At 46.0% G+C, this 21,304-nt stretch overlaps 2 protein-coding genes across 3 annotated transcripts; both read left to right on the top strand.

The window, feature by feature from the left end:
- Window positions 1-326: 326 nt before the first annotated feature.
- fancg (FA complementation group G) lies at window positions 327-10,216 on the top strand. Of its 2 annotated transcripts, XM_046345267.1 has the most exons (14): window positions 382-518; window positions 3,854-4,054; window positions 5,075-5,174; window positions 5,583-5,708; window positions 5,808-5,983; window positions 6,163-6,298; window positions 6,394-6,524; window positions 6,605-6,751; window positions 6,832-6,989; window positions 7,121-7,507; window positions 9,022-9,062; window positions 9,153-9,296; window positions 9,384-9,498; window positions 9,658-10,216. In XM_046345267.1, the coding sequence occupies exons 5-14, from the start codon at window positions 5,864-5,866 to the stop codon at window positions 9,758-9,760; spliced, it is 1,482 nt and encodes a 493-aa protein (XP_046201223.1). In that variant the 5' UTR covers window positions 382-518; window positions 3,854-4,054; window positions 5,075-5,174; window positions 5,583-5,708; window positions 5,808-5,863; the 3' UTR covers window positions 9,761-10,216. The 2 variants fall into 2 exon arrangements, with proteins under 2 accessions (XP_046201222.1, XP_046201223.1); XM_046345266.1 differs by lacking the exon at window positions 3,854-4,054 and having other exon boundaries at window positions 327-518.
- Window positions 10,217-10,700: 484 nt separating this feature from the next.
- On the top strand, window positions 10,701-20,720 carry LOC124034242 (transitional endoplasmic reticulum ATPase-like). The gene is made up of 17 exons (XM_046347148.1): window positions 10,701-10,857; window positions 11,861-11,972; window positions 12,149-12,321; window positions 15,538-15,680; window positions 15,779-15,909; window positions 16,131-16,262; window positions 16,656-16,758; window positions 16,867-17,000; window positions 17,240-17,375; window positions 17,487-17,599; window positions 18,431-18,595; window positions 18,723-18,845; window positions 18,934-19,146; window positions 19,286-19,594; window positions 19,722-19,877; window positions 19,979-20,133; window positions 20,220-20,720. The coding sequence occupies exons 1-17, from the start codon at window positions 10,841-10,843 to the stop codon at window positions 20,323-20,325; spliced, it is 2,421 nt and encodes an 806-aa protein (XP_046203104.1). The 5' UTR covers window positions 10,701-10,840; the 3' UTR covers window positions 20,326-20,720.
- The last annotated feature ends 584 nt before the right edge of the window (window positions 20,721-21,304 follow it).

The raw sequence follows: 21,304 nt of genomic DNA, 5'->3' as shown, positions 1-21,304 counted from the left end.
TGCAACCAGTGGAGCACCTACATCATTGAAATACAACCAATATTATCTGTTTACTTATCGTCCCCTACTGTTCACACTCCAACTATTTGCACATGGTTAAATCACTGTGCATAGCTGATAACGTGTGAGTGCAATGTTTCCTGTACACTTGTACTTTTCTGTTGACGTTGTTTTAGTTTATTCTCACTTTAGTTTTTCCCCCACTTGCTTTGGTAATGTAACATGTTTCACATGCCATTAAAGCCCCTTTGAATGGAATCGAGAGTGTTGCCTGCTTTATCCAGTAGGCGGCGGTAGAGCAACATGGACATACGCCGGACAGAACATTCTTCGCTGACAAATAGCTTCCTGTCTTTGACTCCAGAGAGGGAAAGTTCGAAACAACAACAAAGAGACACGAGCGGTTGTATTTTGAAATATTTGTAAAGGATTGTGTGACAACGATGTCTCGCGTATCTGCTCCATGTTTGCTGGACAGATGGACTGAAGAAAATAACGCTATCGTAGACAAGTGGAAGGTGAGCTACTATAGCTAGCTAGCTAGCCAACAAAAGAAGGGTCATGTCTAGATGGATCCAACATTTGTCAAAAGTATACTCATATATATATATATAACATTTTAGCTAACTCTAACCCTTTTCCTAATTCTCAACCTGTCACGTAAATTCTCCAAAACTTGCTACAAATGATGGATCCCTTCTTGACCACAAAGTGTTGCCCTCTATCAATTGAATTAGGCAGTTAATTAACGTTATAATGAACAAAAATATGAACGCAACATGTAAAGTGTTGGTTTCATGAGCTGAAACAAAAAGATGATGTCTCAAATGTCGTGCACAAAGGCTCCTTTGCCAAGATAATCCATCCACCTGACAGGTGTGGCATATCAAGAAGCTGATTAAACATTAAACAGCATGATCAGTACACAGGTGTACCTTGTGTTGGGGAAAAATAAAAGGCCGCTCTAAAATGTACAGTTTGGTCACAACACGATGCCATAGATGTTTTAATGGAGTGTGCAATTGGCATGCTGATTGCAGGAAGGTCCACCAGCACTGTTGCCAGAATTTCTCTACCTCCAATGTAATTTTAGAGAATTTGGCAGTATGTCCAACTGGCCTCACAACCACAGACCACGTGTAACCACGCCAGCCCAGGACTTCCACATCCGACTTCTTCACCAGCAGAATTGTCTGATACCAGCCACCTGGACAGCTGATGACACTGGGTGTGCACAACCAAAGAATTTCAGCACAAACTGTCAGAAACTCTCAGGGAAGCTCATCTGCATGCTCGTCGTCCTCACCAGGGTCTTTGCTGATATCAACGTTGTGAACAGATTGCCCCATGGTGGCGGTGAGGACCGGGTTATGGTATGGGCAGGCAGGCAGGCATAAGCTATGGACAACAAACACAATTAGACTTTATTGATTGCACAGAGATATCCTGAGGCCCATTTTCATGCCATTCATCCGCTGCCTTCACCTCTTGTTTTAGCATGATAATGGACGGCTCCGTGTCACTAGGATCTATACACAATTCCTGGATGCTGAAAATGTCCCAGTTCTTCCATGGCCTGAATACTCACCAGATGTCACCCATTGAGCCTGTTTGGGCTGTTTGGGATGCTCTGGATCTACGTTTACGACAGCGTGTTCCAATTCCTGCCAATATCCAGCAATTTTGCACAGCCATTGAAGAGGTGTGGGACAACATTCCACAGGCCACAATCAACATGGGGCGGTAGGGTAGCCTAGCGGTTAGAGCGTTGGACTTGTAACCGGAAGGTTGCAAGTTCAAACACCCGAGCTGACAAGGTACAAATCTGTCGTTCTGCCCCTAAATAAGGCAGTTAACCTACCGTTCCTAGGTCATCATTGAAAATAAGAATTTGTTCTTAACTGACTCGCCTAGTTAAATAAAGGTAAAATAAAAATAGCCTGATCAACTCTATGCAAAGGATATGTCGCACCAGATACTGACTGGTTTTCAGATCCACGCCACAATCTTTAAAAAAAAATGTATCTGTGACCAACAGATGCATACAGTGCTTGAACTTTGCGACCTTTTGCCACATTTCAGGCTTCAAACATAAAGATATAAAACTGTATGTTTTTGTGAAGAATCAACAACAAGTGGGACACAATCATGAAGTGGAACGACATTTATTGGATATTTCAAACTTTTTTTAACAAATCAAAAACGGAAAAATTGGGCGTGCAAAATTATTCAGCCCCTTTTCTTTCAGTGCAGCAAACTCTCTCCAGAAGTTCAGTGAGGATCTCTGAATGATCCAATGTTGACCTAAATGACTAATGATGATAAATACAATCCACCTGTGTGTAATCAAGTCTCCGTATAAATGCACCTGCACTGTGATAGTCTCAGAGGTCCGTTAAAAGCGCAGAGAGCATCATGAAGAACAAGGAACACACCAGGCAGGTACGAGATACTGTTGTGAAGAAGTTTAAAGCCGGATTTGGATACAAAAAGATTTCCCAAGCTTTAAACATCCCAAGGAGCACTGTGCAAGCGATAATATTGAAATGGAAGTATCAGACCACTGCAAATCTACCAAGACCTGGCCGTCCCTCTAAACTTTCAGCTCATACAAGGAGAAGACTGATCAGAGATGCAGCCAAGAGGCCCATGATCACTCTGGATGAACTGCGGAGATCTACAGCTGAGGTGGGAGACTCTGTCCATAGGACAACAATCAATCGTATATTGCACAAATATGGCCTTTATGGAAGAGTGGCAAGAAGAAAGACATTTCTTAAAGATATCCATAAAAAGTGTTGTTTAAAGTTTGCCACAAGCCACCTGGGAGACACACCAAACATGTGGAAGAAGGTGCTCTGGTCAGATGAAACCAAAATTGAACTTTTTGGCAACAATGCAAAACGTTATGTTTGGCGTAAAAGCAACACAGCTCATCACCCTGAACACCCTATCCCCACTGTCAAACATGGTGGTGGCAGCATCATGGTTTGGGCCTGCTTTTCTTCAGCAGGGACAGGGAAGATGGTTAAAATTGATGGGAAGATGGATGGAGCCAAATACAGGACCATTCTGGAAGAACCTGATGGAGTCTGCAAAAGACCTGAGACTGGGACGGAGATTTGTCTTCCAACAAGACAATGATCCAAAACATAAAGCAAAATCTACAATGGAATGGTTCAAAAATAAACATATCCAGGTGTTACAATGGTCAAAGTCCAGACCTGAATCCAATCGAGAATCTGTGGAAAGAACTGAAAACTGCTGTTCACAAATGCTCTCCATCCAACCTCACTGAGCTCGAGCTGTTTTGCAAGGAGGAATGGGAAAAAATTTCAGTCTCTCAATGTGCAAAACCGATAGAGACATACCCCAAGCGACTTACAGCTGTAATCGCAGCAAAAGGTGGCGCTACAAAGTATTAACTTAAGGGGGCTGAATAATTTTGCACGCCCAATTTTTCAGTTTGATTTGTTAAAAAACTTTGAAATATCCAATAAATGTCGTTCCACTTCGTGATTGTGTCCCACTTGTTGTTGATTCTTCAAAAAAAAATACAGTTTTATATCTTTAGGTTTGAAGCCTAAAATGGGGCAAAAGGTCGCAAAGTTCAAGGGGGCCGAATACTTTCGCAAGGCACTGTATCTGTATTCCCAGTCATGTGAAATTCATATATTAAGGCCTAATTAATTTATTTCAATTGACTGATTTCCTTATGCTGCATGTCGCGTTTTATATTTTTGTTCAGTGTAACTGCTTCCATAGCCTCTTTAAAGTGAACTCTGTGGTAAAACACTGTTCTTTGTATTCACATTGTCCTTGCCTTTGAATGAAAACTCAACTCTTTTGCCAGTTTACCGGATGACGCTGTGCCAATTGAGCGCCGCTCTATGGGACTCCCAATCACAGCCGGTTGTGATACAGCCTGGAATCGAACCAGAGTCTGTAGTGACTCCTCTACCACTGAGATGCATTGCCTTAGACCGCTGCGCCACTCGGGAGCCTATTTAATAGAAATGACAGTAGCTGGGAATTAACGGTAAATGTACTACTGGTGAGTCATTCCCGCAGCCTCCACAATGGATTAGTCCACTCCGAGAAGTGTGAATCAGACAGGTTTCTCGTGTGCCATAAAAATGTTTATATATTTATTTGCGGCTGTTAGGCTGTTGGTCGACCAAGTTTTTTTTTTTTGTCTATTTACCAAACAATCACTGACCTCCAACTTTTTATTTTTCATTAACGGCACCTACTGTACTAGAGTGCCCCGCCTCCCGATTATTCTAATTTAAAAAATGACCAATAGAAGTATAAAGATGAAGGAACGCCCCAAATTGCGGGTCACAAATGCACCCGTCTCATTTATTAGGCTACAGATTAAATAAGTTATGGCAATTTCACAGGGTGATGAGCTTGGTGCTCCTTTCCAATAAATATTGAGTGTATTATTCTGGTGACATGATCGCTATTTTGTCAAAAATAATCTAATGTAGTGGGCAATACCAGCTTTGTATCTGCAAGCTGTTGGCTAGAGCGCACTTGCCAATACCAGAGGGGGCACACGTTATATAACGCAAACAGTAGAGTTGAACATTTGTGGAAAATCATTTAGCTTGTATTTTATATTCGGTACATTGGAATTGAACCGGAAGGGTAGTTTATGTGCACTACGGCATCACGCACAGCCTTTTCTCCGCAACAAGTCAATTTGACGGAAACCCATCTCTGGTAGGAAAATGCGCATATTGTTTTTATGCACATTTTGTCTATGTTCACATGAAAATCTGTCGCCAAATGGATGGTGGCACCAATGTGAGGGGATTTGGCAGGGAAACCGTGTTGCAGTAGCCTATTGTGTGGTGTGGGAATAATAACATGCAAACCTGAAAAAGGAAAATGGTCCGTGGAATTTAAGTGTACCAAACTCAGACCACTTCTGGAGATGGTCTCAGTTCGGTTCGCTACAGGGCTCTTTTCTAAGGGTCTGAGTTCCTTTGTTGCATTAACATTGCACAGAAAATTAAGCAGCACTGTTCGGTTGTGTGACAGCACCCTAACAAACGTGTCTTTTCAGCAACATCGTGACAGAGGAGACGCAGTAACTCGGGAACAGGGTCTGACACTACTGAAGTGGTGCTACGTGGAGAGTCACAAACTATTACAGAAAATACAAGGTGCAATATCTAAGATGGCATTTAATTTAAGCTAGCACCCCACAAAAAAGTATTCTACAGATAAGTCTCCCCTCACCCCCCCCCCTCTCCTCTCTCCATCCACCCCACCTTCCCTCACCTCCTCTCCATCCCTTTCCGCCCTCTCACCTCCTCTCCATCCCTTGCCGCCCCCTCACCTCCTCTCCATCCCTTTGCCCCCTCACCCCCTCACCACCCTCTCCATCCCTTTCCGCCCCCTCACCTCCTCTCCATCCCTTTCCGCCCCCTCACCTCCTCTCCATCCCTTTCCGCCCCCTCACCTCCTCTCCATCCCTTTCCGCCCCCTCCATCCCTCCGCCCCCTCACCTCCATCTATCCCTTTCCGCCCCCTCACCTCCTCTCCATCCCTTTCCGCCCCCTCACCTCCAGGTGTACTTGCGGTGCCGGCCCATGTCCAGTTGGAGTTGACAGTGGTGTATAACTGCTGTCTGTTCTCCTTCAGTCAGACACAACTCACTGAGGCAGAGCATCTCCTCACACACAGTCTGGAGAGAGGTATGAAACACACGCACACTCACACAGGTAGGAAACACACACATCTATCTTTGCCCTCTTCCCCCATCTCTCTCACCTCACCCCCTATACTTTGTGCAGCTCTCGATGCTGTAGGTTGTGATCGTCCACCTCCCAACCCCCCAGTGTTCTGGTGTATGGTTCTAAAGTCCCTGGGTTCCACACCTTCCCTGCGCTCCTGTGCTCTGCATCTGCTCTGTCTGAGCTGGGCTCTCTGGCTGTCTACCTGCAGACTGGGGCACATACAGGAGCTGCAGGTAGTGTGTGTGTGTGACCAACCTGTTATTGGATTTCTCTGTGTGTAAAACACTAGGATTGGCGTATTAGGTCATGATGAAGTAATCAGAAATTAGGTCTTAAAACAATAGTTCTTTACTGTTACACACTGACATCACATCACAAATATTCATGTTTTTCTGGTTCCTTCTGTCTGCAGGAAGAGCTGCAATCGCTCTCTGAGGGACTGAAGGCAGTAGAGGTGGCTGTGGAGAGGAGTGCAGTCAGGCCAGGGGTGCTAGTGCACCCCAGGGATCTAAAAGACCTCCTTCTCATCTGCACTGTCATCGCTCAAGGTCTGAACCATTCAGAGCTCCCCATGCTGGTTAGATTAACCTTTACCTGTCCAAGGTCAGAGAGGTTTAACCCTTACCTGTCCTTACCTTTGCAGGTGCTGAGCTGCTGTGTGAGGGGCGGTGTTCAGAGGCCCTGACTGTTCTTCAGAGAGACCCCTCCCCATTGGCCCCCAGAGAACTGCTGGCCCAGATACACACTCTCACAGGCCTCTGCCTCAGCCGCACGGTAAAAACACACACCTCACAAGCCCTTCAGACGCATGGTGAGAGAGAGAGTGATGACAACTGATATGTGTTTATGTGTAGGGTCGTCCACACAGTGCTATGCAGTGTTATAGGAAGGCGTTGGAGACGGACGTGAGGTGTGTGTGTGCGCTGCACCAGAGCATCCTGGTCTACAGGCAGTTGGGAAACACACAAGCAGAGATCCAGGCTCTACGTCTGCTACACTCAGTGAGTGACACACACAGATTAAAGGCATCTGTCTGAGGCAGTAGTTGACTGAGATGTGATGGGTCTTGTGTCTGTGCCAGGTTCTGATGATGCCACCTGCCACCCAGCCTGCTGTGGCCCCACCTATCATCTGTCCCACCTCTCTGCTCCCTGGCCAATCCCTATCCAGCCTGCTTTCTGTCCCCTCCCCCCTCAGCGTACTACACAGTCTGGCTCAGAAGTGTGTGCTCCATGGAAGGCAAGTTCCCAGATGGCCAACATTGTCGACATACCTCCTAGGAACGTCTTCAGATCTGAGAGGGTTGAATTTGTACGACTGTTGTTTATCTTATAGTGTGCTATCCTATGGTTGTGTGTTTTGTGTTGTAGTGTGTCAGAGGGTGTAGAGCACTACCTGGACCTCCTAGCTGCTCTTCAGTCAGATCACCAGCTGTCTCAGGGGTTCTCTGAGGCCCCTTCGCTCCCCAGGTTACCTGAGCTCTACCTGGAGGCTGGCTCCTCCCTGCTGACGGCCCAGCGGCCTACAGACTGCCTGGCACTTTGTGATGAAGTCATCAGTACGACTCTGGAGCTGCTCCCAGAGAGGCTGTTGCTGGAGGAGCCCATGGAGGCATCTGTGCCTGGGTCTCCAGACAAGCTGGGGTTAGGCCAGGACCGGCTGGGTGTGGTGCTGTGGTCTGGGGCTGCCTACCTTCTCCAGGCCCACTGTTACTCCCACCTCAAGGACTGGAAGCAGGCTGTCACCCACTACACCAGGTAAGCCTCATATCGCATCACACTTCACCCACTGCGCCAGGTGAGTCTCATATTGCGGGCCTCCCAGGTGGCGCAGTGGTTAAGGGCGCTGTACTGCAGCGCTAGCTGTGCCATCAGAGACTCTGGGTTGGCGCCCAGACTCTGTCGTATCCGGCCGTGACCGGGAGGTCCGTGGGGCGACGCACAATTGGCCTAGCTTTGTCCGGTTTAGGGAGGGCTTGGCCGGTAGGGATGTCCTTGTCTCATCGCGCACCAGCGACTCCTGTGGCGGGCCGGGCTAACCAAGGTTGCCAGGTGCACGGTGTTTCTTCCGACACATTGGTGCGGCTGGCTTCCGGGTTGGATGCGCGCTGTGTTAAGAAGCAGTGAGGCTTGGTTGGGTTGTGTATCGGAGGACGCATGACTTTCAACCTTCGTCTCTCCCGAGCCGTATGGGAGTTGTAGCGATGAGACAAGATAGTAGCTACTAAAATAATTGGATACCATGAAATTGGGAGAAAAAGGGTCAAATTCAACAACAAAAAACAACAACAAAAAAGTCTCATATCGCATCACACAGCACCAGGTGAGTCTCATATCGCATCACACAGCACCAGGTGAGTCTCATATCGCATCACACTGCACCAGGTTTGTCTCATATCGCATCACACTGCACCAGGTGAGTCTCATATCGCATCACACAGCACCAGGTGAGTCTCATATCGCATCACACAGCACCAGGTGAGTCTCATATCGCATCACACAGCACCAGGTGAGTCTCATATCGCATCACACAGCACCAGGTGAGTCTCATATCGCATCACACTGCACCAGGTGAGTCTCATATCGCATCACACTGCACCAGGTGAGTCTCATATCGCATCACACTGCACCAGGTTTGTCTCATATCGCATCACACTGCACCAGGTGAGTCTCATATCGCATCACACTGCACCAGGTGAGTCTCATATCGCATCACACAGCACCAGGTGAGTCTCATATCGCATCACACTGCACCAGGTGAGTCTCATATCGCATCACACTGCACCAGGTGAGTCTCATATCGCATCACACTGCACCAGGTGAGTCTCATATCGCATCACACAGCACCAGGTGAGTCTCATATCGCATCACACTGCACCAGGTGAGTCTCATATCGCATCACACTGCACCAGGTGAGTCTCATATCGCATCACACTGCACCAGGTGAGTCTCATATCGCATCACACTGCACCAGGTGAGTCTCATATCGCATCACACTGCACCAGGTGAGTCTCCTATCGCATCACACTGCACCAGGTGAGTCTCCTATCGCATCACACTGCACCAGGTGAGTCTCATATCGCATCACACTGCACCAGGTGAGTCTCATATCGCATCACACTGCACCAGGTGAAGCTCACATCGCATCACACCAACATAGAAGTTCCCATTAGACTGGTCGGGTTACCGACTCCACCAGGTGAGCATCAGTCCTTACACCTGAGTGCTGAAACTGAACTTCTAGTTCTGAAGGAGTGTGTGTTGTGTTTCAGGTGCATCAACCTGCTGATGAAGGTGTCTGTTAAACAGAAAGGTGAGTATTCAGACTGGCCACTTGGACATAGGTCAATTGATGTTGTATGTTTGTTAATTTGTCTTGACGTGTGTTGGTGTTGTGTTGCAGGCTGTGTGAAGCTGGAGCTAGGTGTTAGGACCCTGCAGAGGCTGAAAGGGCTGGCTCTGGCAGGGAGAGGAATCAGCTTCACACACAGAGACCAGAAGAGGGAATCCCTGAGAGACCTACAGCTCAGCCTGCAGGCTGCACCAGGCAACTACAGGGTTAAATTGTCTTTATGTAGACTAGTATCTAGTAAGTAATACATGATTGTAATCCAGCCCCTGGGTGTGCATACAGGGTGTGCGAGCGCTGGGCTGTGGCTGACTGAGGTGCTGTGGAGGCTGGGGAGGAGACAGGAGGCTGCAGCCTTTTGGGAGAAGACCCAGAGTTCCAGCACAGCTCCATCATTAGAGTAAGATGACATCAGTGGTACAAATGATCACCTGGATTTACTCGCAATACAAATGGAAAAACATGTAGAAAAACATTGTTTTGAGTATAAAACTGAGAGTTATAGGTGTCATTTGAGACACATCCTAACCCTCTGTTTGTCTGCGTTCTCTCCTTCCAGAGGTGTTCCCCTGTACCTGCTGGACCCCCAGACTGACCCCTCCCTGGACCTCACTGACCTCCGACGCAGAGTGGAGGAGTTCATCAACGCTCAGCACAGCTAGGGTGTGTCTCCAGAAACACTGGCGTGTCCACATAAGCTCTGGGATGTCTCCATAAGGCTTAGTAAGCCCTGTACCTGGGACAAGCTGGTTTTACCCACCTGACATAGTGTGAGGTTCATATCCTGGCTGAAATGGAGTTCCAATTAAGTGGAGTGGGAACTCTGTTAACCTCTGAAGCCCAGCCAAGATTTTGGAGGATGGCCACTGTGTGAGCCGTAGCCACACTGCCTGGCGAGGCGGTTGCCTATCCTGTTCCGCATACAGAAGGAATAGGACAGGCAACTCTTTGGGAATGCCACAGTGCTCTGTCTGAGTGATTTATGTAAAAATGTGTCAGTAGTACATTATAGTGATATGACAAATATGATACGGTGTTGCTTTATTTCTGTAAATATGTAATATTTTGGTTTGAAATTATTTTTTATTTACTCAGCACCATAAAGAGTGTGGTTTATCTCTTCTGTGTCAGTTATTGTTTTAACGAATGTTCAGTGTGGGAGATTTAGCAAGCTCCTGTTACTGGTAAAAACAACTGTCTCTCTGTTTTGCTATTAGGATGAACTTGTGCTATAAGGTTAGATCGAGAGAGCTAATGTTATAAAGCAACACAGTGATTATATACAGTCAGCGTGATATGGGGGATTGCACTTATTTTACGCCCCAGCAAACCGAGGCAGAGTCGAGATATGAACCAGAGAATAGACCAATAATGCCACACTAAGTCGGTTTCAATAAATCGAGTGCATCTGCCTTGTCGCCATAACGTCAACGCGGTGCACTCTGATTGGAACATAGCAGTTGAATGACAGGCGCATTAGCCAATGGGTCTGAGCACATGGATGTCGCCCACTAACTGTCTGGGAATCCAATTGGTCAACAATTTCACAACGTCTAGAAAATGTTAAAACGGCCTATGTGATTGGGTTCTCGAATGTAGTGTCTCGTTATGCATCAATTTGAGAGCTCTAGTCCATAACAGTAGCAATTGGACCTGAAGAGATCGGTGTGAAGTTACTTTGCCAGTGACGCTTCACAAATAGCGAGCTACTTTTTATTTATACATACTAATTCAGTAGTACCATGGCCTCGGGAGGAGAGTAAGTAGAAATGTGTTACCAGTTGCCTAACCACTGTTAGCTAAACAGCCAACACATCTAGAAAAGTATTTTCACAAGCGTGTTACTAAACTCGAGTATTATACCTCAGCTAAGGTTAGCTAGCTAGTTAGCGTATATGTCATGCCCTACTAACGTTACGAATTAACTTAGCTAGCTAACTAACGTATGAGCTAATGTAAAGTAAAGTGTAATTGGGAACAGTTATTGGAATGACCCGATTGACAAACGTTTGTAGGTAGGCAGTTAGCTAGCTAGGTTACGCTGTGTCAAGCTAAGTTGGCTGGGCCTACCGGCACATTTGACTAACTATGTAAGCTAACTAGCCTGTGACACGCTGGCCTCCAGGCTTGACAAGCTCATCCAACGACCATGATGATAAATTAGAGTCAGGAAATGACTAAGTTACTGCAAACTCAATTCGTTAAACGTTACTAGTTACCCAACTCGCTAGCTACGTAACGGTAGGTAACGTAAGTGGCTAGCTAACTCAAAGCTGGGTGAAAATGTCGGCCTTGTCACTGGTTTAGCTAACATACTAGCCTAACGTTACCAGCCTAGCTAACTAATAAACGGGTAGTGTTATGATGGTTTAGGAGTATGGTATATTGCGAAAATATCTAGCTAATGCAATAAGGTTTATATACCGAACTAGCTAACGTTAGCTACATCAATGTTTTAGCTGGTTAAAATAGCCGTAGCTTGCTAGCTCGGGATCCCAAAAGTTGTCCTTTTGCTGTGTCATCTGCTCACTGCTACTGAGCTAACGGTAGCTAGTTAGCCAACATTTGCTAGCTGGCGATGAATTAACAGTATTTAAGCCAAGCTGTCTAACATTAGCATAGTTGACTAGCTGACTACGAAAATTACGTTTCTAAATAATCTGAATAAGACAATGACTAAATGTTTATGGAGTAACAACTGCGAATTATCTGACGGTCAGCTTTGAGTTTTAATTTGTCGCTTTTGTTTCTGTTTGAACTAGATCCAAAAATGATGATCTTTCCACTGCGATTCTGAAGCAGAAGACCAGACCAAACAGATTGATTGTCGATGAATCCATCAATGAGGACAACAGTGTGGTCTCTCTCTCTCAGGTAGGCCTAACATACAGGTCATTGGGTGGAGTTGTGTTCACGATTAGAATCCCAGAATGTGATTATTTTATTATGTGTTATTTTGATACTGCTGCTTGTGTGGAAACGATCTGGTCCTGCGGTCTATGTATTTAGTACACTTAGTGAAATTAATGTCATTCGTCCTCTGTTTTTAGGCAAAGATGGATGAGCTGCAGCTGTTCCGTGGTGACACAGTGCTGATGAAGGGGAAGAAGCGCAGGGAGTCTGTGTGTATTGTCCTGTCTGACGACACCTGCTCTGATGAGAAGGTCCGCATGAACCGTGTGGTCCGCAACAATCTCCGTGTCCGTCTGGGGGATGTCATCAGGTATGCACACACAACTGTATATTTACATTTACATTACATTTAAGTCATTTAGCAGACGCTCTTATCCAGAGCGACTTACAAATTGACTGGATGGTGCCGATAGAGATGGCAGCTTCGCTTCAAGTCCTTAGGAAACTGCAGTATTTACATTTTTTGTTTTTTGTATTTCTTAAATTGATAGCCCAGAAAACAACCTTAAGTGTTATTACATACAGACGGGAATAACTATTGGATATCAGATGGCAATTTACCAGCACTACGACCAGGAATACGACTTTCCCAAAGCAGATGCAGACACAAAGGTGTCTGCACCTCCCAGGGCATGTGAACTGATTAGATGGTTACAAAAACATCGCCATCGGAGGAGATGGTGCCGGAGTGGTCTTCCAGTGAGTCTTCGGATGCGTGCACACCACCCATAGCTTCAGAGTATATTACTCGCTAATGTCCAGTCCCTAGTTAACAAAGTCTACGAAAATAGGGCAAGAGTTGCTTTCCAAAGAGGGATCTGGGATGGTAAAAATACTGTTTCACGGAGACATGGCTAGCTGGGGACATGCTGTCGGAGTCCATACAACCAACGGGATTTTCAGTGCATCGAACAAACGTCCGGCAAGAAGGGTGGGGGGTGTATGTTTCATGATTAACGACTCATGGTGTAATTGTAACAACATAGAAGAGCTCAAGTCCTTTTGTTGACCTGACCTAGAATTGTTCACAATCAAATGCCGACTGTAATATCTCCCAAGACAACCTCCTCGGTTATCGTCATAACCGTTTATATCCCCCCACAAGCGTATACCAAGACGGCCATCAAGGAACTTCACTGGATTTTATGCCAACTGGAAACCATATATCCTGAAGCTACATTTACTGTAGCTGGGGATTAGATCGAAGCTAATCAGAGAACAAGGCTACCTAAATTATATCAGTACATCGATTGCAGTACACGAGAAATACACGACTTCTGCTACTCCAACTTCTGCAACGCATACAAGGCCCTCCCCGCTCTCCTTTTGTCAAATCTGACCATTACTCCATCTTGTAACTCCCTTCCTATAGGCATAAACTAAAACGGGAAGCGCCCGTGCTTATTTCTATCCAATGCTGGTCTGAACAATCGGATTCCACACTCCAAGATTGCTTCAATCACGTGAACTGGGATATGTTCCGGGTAGCTTCAGACAATAACATTGACGTATACTCTGACTCGGTGAGTGAGTTTTTATAAGGAAGTGTATAGAAGATGTACCCACTGTGACTATTAAAACCTTCCCTAACCAGAAACTTTTGCGGCATTTGCGCAAAACTGAAAGCATGTACGACCGCATTTAATCATGGCAAGGCGACTGGAAACAAGACCGAATACAGTGTAATTATTCCCTCCGTAAGGCAATCAAATGAGCAATTCAACTGCTCAAACACGAGACTTATGTGGCAGGGTCTACACACAATCAAGGATTACAAAAAGAAAACCAGCCGCGTCACTGACATCGACGTCTTGCTCCCAGATAAATTAAACAACTTTGCGCGGTGAGTAAATTTTTTTAGCGTGTTAACCCTCGCAAGGCTCCCTGCCCAGACTGCATCCCTAGCCACGTCCTCAGAGCATGCGCAAACTGGCTGGCGTGTTTACGGACATAATCAATCAATCCCGATCCCAGTCTGCTGTCTCCACATGCTTCAAGATGGCCACCATTGATCCTATTCCCAAGAAAGCTAAGGTAACTGAACTAAATGACTATCGCCCTGTAGCACTCCTGTCATCATGAAGTGCTTTGAGAGACTAGTCAAGGATCATATCACCGCCACCCTACCTGTCACCCTGGACCCACTCCAGTTTGCTAAGTGCCCCAATAGGTCCATAGACGATGCAATAGCCATCAGTGCACACTGCCCTATCCCATCTGGACAAGAGGAATACCTATGTAAGAATGCTGTTCATTGCCTACAGCTCAGCATTCAACACCATAGTACCCTCAACTCATCATTTAAGCTTTAGACCCTGGGTCTTGACCTTGCTCTGGGCAACTTGGTCCTGGACTTCATGACGGGCTGCCCCCAGGTGGTCAAGGTAGGAAAAAGCGTCTCCTCTCCGCTGATTCTCAACACTGGGGCCCCACAAGGATTTGTTCTCAGCTCTCTCCTGTTCTCCCTGTTCACCCACGACTGCGTGGCCATGCATGCCTCCAACTCAATCATCAAGTTTGCAGACGACAACAGGGTGTTAGGCTTGATTACCAACAACTATGAGACAGCCTATAGGGAGTTGAGGGCCCTCGGTGGGGTGTCAGGAAAATAACCTCGGTCAATGTCAGCAAAACAAAGATATTGTGGATTTCAGGAAACAGCAGAGGGAGCACCCCACTATCCACATCGATGGGATGGCATTGAAGGTGGACAGTCTTAAGTTCCTCGGTGTACAACGACAAACTGAAACGGTACACACACACACACTGACAGTGTGGTGAAGGCGCAACAACGCTTCTTCAACCTCAGGAGGGTGGGGGAAAAAATATGGGTTGTCACCGAAAACCCTCAAACTTTTACAGGTACACAATTGAGAGCATCCTGTTGGGCTGTATCACTGCCTGGTACGCCAACTGCACCGCCCTCAACCGCAGGGCTTTCCAGAGGGTGGTGCATTCTGCACAACACATACTACCTGCCCTTCAGGACACCTACAACACCTGATGTCACAGGAAGGCAAAAAGATCATCAAGGACAATAATCCCGAGTCACTACCTATTTACCCTGCTATCATCCAGAAGGCGGTCAGTACAGGTACATCAGAGCTGGGACAGAGAGAGGAGCTGTTTTTCAATCTCAAGGCCATCAGACTGTGAAACGGTCACTACTAGCACAGATATCATCGGCCGCTTTAATAAATGGAACACTAGTCACTTTAATGCCACTTTTAAAGTATATACACATACGAGATATGCAAACATACTGTATCCTTCACAATCTATTGGGTCTTAGCTGCTCGGTCGCTGCTCATCCATATGTTATACTTGTATATTCTCATTCCTTTACTAGATTGTATCAGGTTTTGTTAGATTGTTAGGTACGGCTGCACTGTTGGATTCTAGAAGCATAAGCATTTCGCTACACTCGCAATAATATCTGCTAATCTTGTGTATGTGACCTATACGATTTGTTTTATATAAATATTACCAAAGCAAATTGAGATTAGTGACGGTTCTCCTTCTACAGTATCCAGCCGTGTCCTGATGTAAAGTATGGGAAGAGGATTCATGTTCTGCCTATTGATGACACAGTCGAAGGGATCACTGGCAACCTGTTTGAGGTCTACCTCAAACCCTATTTCCTAGAGGCCTACAGGCCCATCCGCAAGGGTCAGTACACACACCTGTTAACAATCATTTTGTTTCCAAAGTAAGACTGAACAAAAGAGTTTGCTCTGTATTTAATTCTGTGATGTCATTGTGTGTAGGTGATATCTTCCTGGTTCGGGGGGGTATGCGTGCGGTGGAGTTCAAGGTGGTAGAGACCGACCCCAACCCCTACTGCATCGTCGCCCCAGATACAGTCATCCACTGCGAGGGAGAGCCAATCAGGAGAGAGGTGGGTCACAACCTTCCCCATCGCTTGTGAGCAGAGCACTCTTCATTTAGCCTATGGAAATATAGGTGTTGTGCTTGCTTTCCTGAAGTCCACAGCAACGGGGGGGGGGGGTGATATCTATATTGAATTGGGTCCTATGTATCCTGAAGTCCCTGCCAATATCCGGCAAATGGTTAGCAAACCTACCCTCAGACTGACTTGTATGTTTCCTGTGTGTGTAGGATGAGGAGGAGTCCCTGAATGAGGTGGGCTATGATGATATCGGAGGAGTGAGGAAGCAGCTAGCTCAGATCAAGGAGATGGTTGAGCTGCCTCTCAGACACCCTGCACTGTTCAAGGCTATAGGAGTCAAGGTAAAAAAACAGAGCTCCTATCTTCTAGGCCAGGTGTATTCAACTCTTACCCTATGAGGTCTGGAGCCTGCTGGTTTTCAGTTCTACCCGATAATTAATTCCACGCACCTGATGTCCCAAGTCTAAATCTGTTTCTGATTAGAGGGGGAAAATGAATTAAAGCGGTGGATCTGGCTTTGAGGTCCAGAATTTAGTTTGAAGGTTCTAAGTCTTCTGACAGCCTCTACACGCTTTCTTGATTAGTAGAATTTAAACGCATACTTTCTTGACTTATAAAGTCAATGATTTCAGTTGGCTTTAGCATAGGAAACATTTAGTTGTATTGGAAACGTGTTCTAATGTCCCCTGTCAACAACACTAAGGAGATTGACATGTACCTCTACTCTCCTCCAGCCCCCCCGTGGTATCCTGCTATACGGACCTCCCGGTACAGGAAAGACCCTGATTGCCAGAGCTGTTGCTAACGAGACCGGAGCCTTCTTCTTCCTCATCAACGGTCAGATGCTAAACCTTACCCAGTCCCTGGTAGAGGATCACTATTCTTTTGTCATTTTGTGGTAGCTGTTTTGATTTTGCCCTGTATGACCTCTATCGGTGTGTGTAGGTCCTGAGATTATGAGTAAGCTGGCTGGGGAGAGTGAGAGCAACCTGAGGAAGGCCTTTGAGGAGGCTGAGAAGAACTCTCCTGCCATCATCTTCATTGATGAACTGGATGCTATCGCTCCCAAGAGAGAGAAGGTGTGGAGAGGGGGAATGGGTATTAACGGTGTATATCGGTTGATGTGCAGAAGAGGTTAATCAAAATGGAATATTAAGAAACCTGAAATCCCCTTTTTAAAGGACAATAATGGGTCACCCAACAATGACACTATAATAAAGACCAAGTGTAGCGGCTATAAATGGTGGTCTGAAATTTTCTGTAGACTAACTGTTAGATGGAGAGACATTTCATGCTGTTATGTTAACTGTGGTTGTAGACTCATGGAGAAGTGGAGAGGCGTATCGTGTCTCAGCTGCTGACCCTGATGGACGGGCTGAAGCAGAGAGCTCATGTTATCGTCATGGCAGCCACCAACAGACCCAACAGCATTGATGCTGCACTTAGAAGATTTGGTACGTATATACACACTATCTGTTGGATACAGGGTGTTATTGTTTTATTGTGCAGGTGTTGTGTATTGGTTTTCCCAATGCTAAAACGTGTGTGTGTGTGTGTGTGTCCAGGGCGTTTTGACAAGGAGGTGGACATTGGTATCCCCGATGCTACAGGCAGACTGGAGATCCTGCAGATCCACACCAAGAACATGAAACTGAATGATGATGTTGACCTTGAGCAGGTGTGTGATGACTCTGTGTCTCAAAGGCACTCTATACCCTACAGCCCTGGTCAAAAGAGCACTGTTTGAGGATAGGGTGCCATTTGGGATGTATCCTTGGTGGGTGTCTGTCTTGAAGTGTCTGACACATTTGCCTAGGGATAAGTGATATGGCCCAAATATCATATCACTGTATTTCTCTCATTTCTGAATTTCCGAATAATTGTTAGAAAATGTTTGTGTAGTTCATGACAACTTCATTCTAAGTTGTTTTAATGGGTTTTCTCCTTTTCTGGTTGCTTTATACCGTTCAACCAATTAGAGGCTAAACTGACAGCAATTTGTAAGTCGCTCTGGATAAGAGCGTCTGCTAAATGACTTAAATGTAAAATGTAAATGTATTCCGATTTGTACAACTTTGCATATGATACTCGACCAATGGGTGTCCATTTGCATTATTGATAAATTACAAGATTTTCATAGTTTATTTCATGCACTAATTTATCATTAATTTCTTTTGTCTTATAAATACTTTCTTATTTTTGCCACTAGGGGTAGTCGGTAATATTTCTGGGGATCTGTTTGGCAAGCTAGAAAGTTGGCTAGCAGTTCTCAGCATTTAGCAGTTTCTTACTGGCGATTTAAAAAATGTATGATAACCATAATTGTCTAAACATTACTGAACAACTTTAATGTAACAACTATAACGATATTTTTGTGTCAGATAAGGTAAAAATCCAATCCGGTCCGTGAATGAATAACTGTATTTTACTGCCTAGCCCATGTAACTGTCAGCATTGTGTTCTGAGGGGCTCCTGCATGTGTTAACTCCCTCTGTCTTTCTTTGTGTAGGTGGCTAATGAGACCCATGGCCACGTGGGTGCTGATCTGGCTGCCCTGTGCTCAGAGGCTGCTCTCCAGGCCATCAGGAAGAAGATGGACCTCATCGACCTGGAGGACGAGACCATCGATGCGGAGGTCATGAACTCCCTTGCCGTTACCATGGATGACTTTAGGGTAAGAAACACTCTACCAACTGTAAACTACGTAGGGTAGACTACACGCAAATTCACACTCCTGCATATAATAACTATACAGCTACCTGTTAATGTTTTTATATATTAAACGTGGGTATTTCTTTCAGTGGGCTCTAAGCCAGAGTAACCCATCAGCTCTGAGGGAGACAGTGGTGGAGGTTCCTAACATCACCTGGGGGGACATCGGAGGACTGGAAGACGTTAAGCGGGAGCTGCAGGAGCTGGTGCAGGTAAGGCGTGCGCAGCGCACACAGTTTAACCTTACATTGTCATACCTAATTACACATTATCATACCTAATTACCTCTTTTCCCTGTAGTACCCAGTGGAGCACCCAGATAAGTTCCTGAAGTTCGGTATGACTCCTTCAAAGGGAGTGTTGTTCTACGGGCCTCCGGGTTGCGGTAAGACCCTGCTGGCCAAGGCCATTGCCAACGAGTGCCAGGCCAACTTCATCTCCATTAAAGGACCTGAGCTTCTCACCATGTGGTTTGGAGAGTCAGAGGCTAACGTCAGGGAGATCTTTGACAAGGTATGACATAGTGACTCTCCAACAATAAGTGAACATTTTGTATTAGTGCACTATAGTAGATTCTAAATCAACATGGAGAAAAACTGGGGTGTTAGCGTTGAACCCTGCGGTTCAATCTCCTGTGTTTCTCTGTTTGCAGGCTCGCCAGGCAGCCCCATGTGTGTTGTTCTTTGACGAGCTGGACTCCATAGCGAAGGCCCGTGGAGGTAATGTGGGAGACGGTGGCGGTGCGGCCGACCGTGTCATCAACCAGATCCTGACTGAGATGGATGGCATGTCCAGCAAGAAGAACGTCTTCATCATTGGAGCCACCAATCGCCCTGACATCATCGACCCTGCCATCCTCCGACCCGGCCGTCTGGACCAGCTCATATACATCCCTTTGCCTGACGAAAAGAGCAGGATCAATATTCTCAAGGCTAACCTCCGGAAGAGCCCCATTAGCAAGGTAAAATGCACAGTTCCCCAACAGTCCATCCTCCTGCGCCTGTCATCATGCCAATGTAGCAAGGGCTGATGCCGTTATATAACCTTAAATTATTGATTGAACCTGGTCTCTTCCGTCTGTCCTGTAGGATGTTGATCTGGACTTCCTGGCTAAAATGACCAATGGGTTCTCGGGTGCTGACCTTACAGAGATCTGCCAGCGGGCCTGTAAGCTGGCTATCAGAGAGTGCATTGAGAACGAGATTCGCCGAGAGAGGGAGAGGCAGACCAACCCCTCTGCTATGGTCAGCTCACAGCTCATTCACACACCTCACTCGCTCACTTAATGTTTCTCTCCCTATGTCTACTTTTCTCTTTTTCAATGAACCTTTCTCCTCCTCTCCAGGAGGTGGAGGAAGATGACCCTGTGCCTGAGATCAGGAAGGACCACTTTGAGGAGGCCATGCGATTCGCCCGCCGCTCTGTCAGCGACAATGACATCCGCAAATACGAGATGTTTGCCCAGACACTGCAGCAGAGCCGAGGATTTGGCAGCTTCAGGTACGGGTGTGACTGCGAGTGGGGGATGGTGTGTTTAAAACTTGTTTTTATTTTTTATGTAATGGTGAATATTTTCTCTCTCCCAGGTTCCCCTCCAATGCTGCAGGGGGCAGCGGTCCCAGCCAGGGTACTGGGGGCACTGGTGGGGGGCCAGTGTTTAATGAGGATAATGATGATGACCTGTACGGATAGATGGACGGCTGAATGGATGGTGCCACATGGTGGCCAGCTCTGTTATCATACCTGTACAAACACTCAAACCCAATTGACCATTTTTAGGACTATGTGCTTCTTTCATGTGTTTCTTTTTGTATGATTCCTCTCTGGTGGAGAAAACAACATGTAGCTGCCTGGTTTGATCTGGAAGGGGGGCAGTGGATAGAGGTGATTGGGGGGGGGGGGGGGGGCTTGAGTGGCCCCATTCTGAGTTTATTACAATCCCATGTGACTGGTTTTGGTTGTGGGATTCTATGCGAGACTATAAAGGGGATTAAAGAATAGCTAATGACTTAATTTTTTTATGAGTAGTAGCATATAATGTATGACAAGTTTGAAAATGTTGCAAATAAAATCTCACGAAATGACAATGTTTGACGTAATTGATGTCTGTCTGTTCCAATTCCTTGTTTGACACCAGGTTCACCATAACAAAGTTGTCTAACCAGTTTCTCATTCCTTTAGATGGGATGTCAGAGGTCTGACCAATTGTGGGACTGGGTATTGAACCCAGGACATCTGCATGCTTTAGGACGTGTTAGACCATTGTGCTAAAAAGCCTCTATTTGGTCTAGTTGCTAACCTGAGCCCTTAGGTCTTCAGGTTTTGTTATAACAAGCTTGTTGAGTAGGAGTGTTAACCCTAATGTCCTTCCAAACCTGGTCACTGTACCACCATGGCAACCTTGCGTTAAACACCTGTAAATTAAATTACAATGGATAAAGTTGAATGTATGAGCTCTCAACGTTTATATCCAAAATGGTGGCCATTGTTTCAATTTATGCAATCCTTTAGCTGACCACACGGTGTCCCACTTAACTGACCAGCTCATCCCAGGGTGCATATAAACTGTAATTTAAACTTTGACGCACATTATTGTTTGATATTTAAATGTATTTAATGAGCCCGAGTGTTCTGTCTACGAGTAAAAATGGGTTATTTGCAGGTGGGCTGT

This window comes from Oncorhynchus gorbuscha, linkage group LG04, assembly GCF_021184085.1.
Source record: "Oncorhynchus gorbuscha isolate QuinsamMale2020 ecotype Even-year linkage group LG04, OgorEven_v1.0, whole genome shotgun sequence".
Classification (NCBI taxonomy): domain Eukaryota; kingdom Metazoa; phylum Chordata; class Actinopteri; order Salmoniformes; family Salmonidae; genus Oncorhynchus; species Oncorhynchus gorbuscha.
The sequence above is the reverse complement of the archived record's forward strand: the minus strand, read 5'-3'. Positions and strand labels throughout refer to the sequence as shown.

Coding starts and splice junctions, on each gene's coding strand:
- LOC124034242 (XM_046347148.1), top strand. Junction 16,759..16,866: donor CTTCTTCTTCCTCATCAACG/GTCAGATGCTAA, acceptor CGGTGTGTGTAG/GTCCTGAGATTATGAGTAAG. Junction 20,134..20,219: donor CGAGGATTTGGCAGCTTCAG/GTACGGGTGTGA, acceptor TCTCTCTCCCAG/GTTCCCCTCCAATGCTGCAG.
- fancg (XM_046345266.1), top strand. CDS start 444: ATGTCTCGCGTATCTGCTCCATGTTTGCTGGACAGATGGACTGAAGAA. Junction 6,525..6,604: donor GCCTCTGCCTCAGCCGCACG/GTAAAAACACAC, acceptor GTTTATGTGTAG/GGTCGTCCACACAGTGCTAT. Junction 9,297..9,383: donor CAGCCTGCAGGCTGCACCAG/GCAACTACAGGG, acceptor GTGTGCATACAG/GGTGTGCGAGCGCTGGGCTG.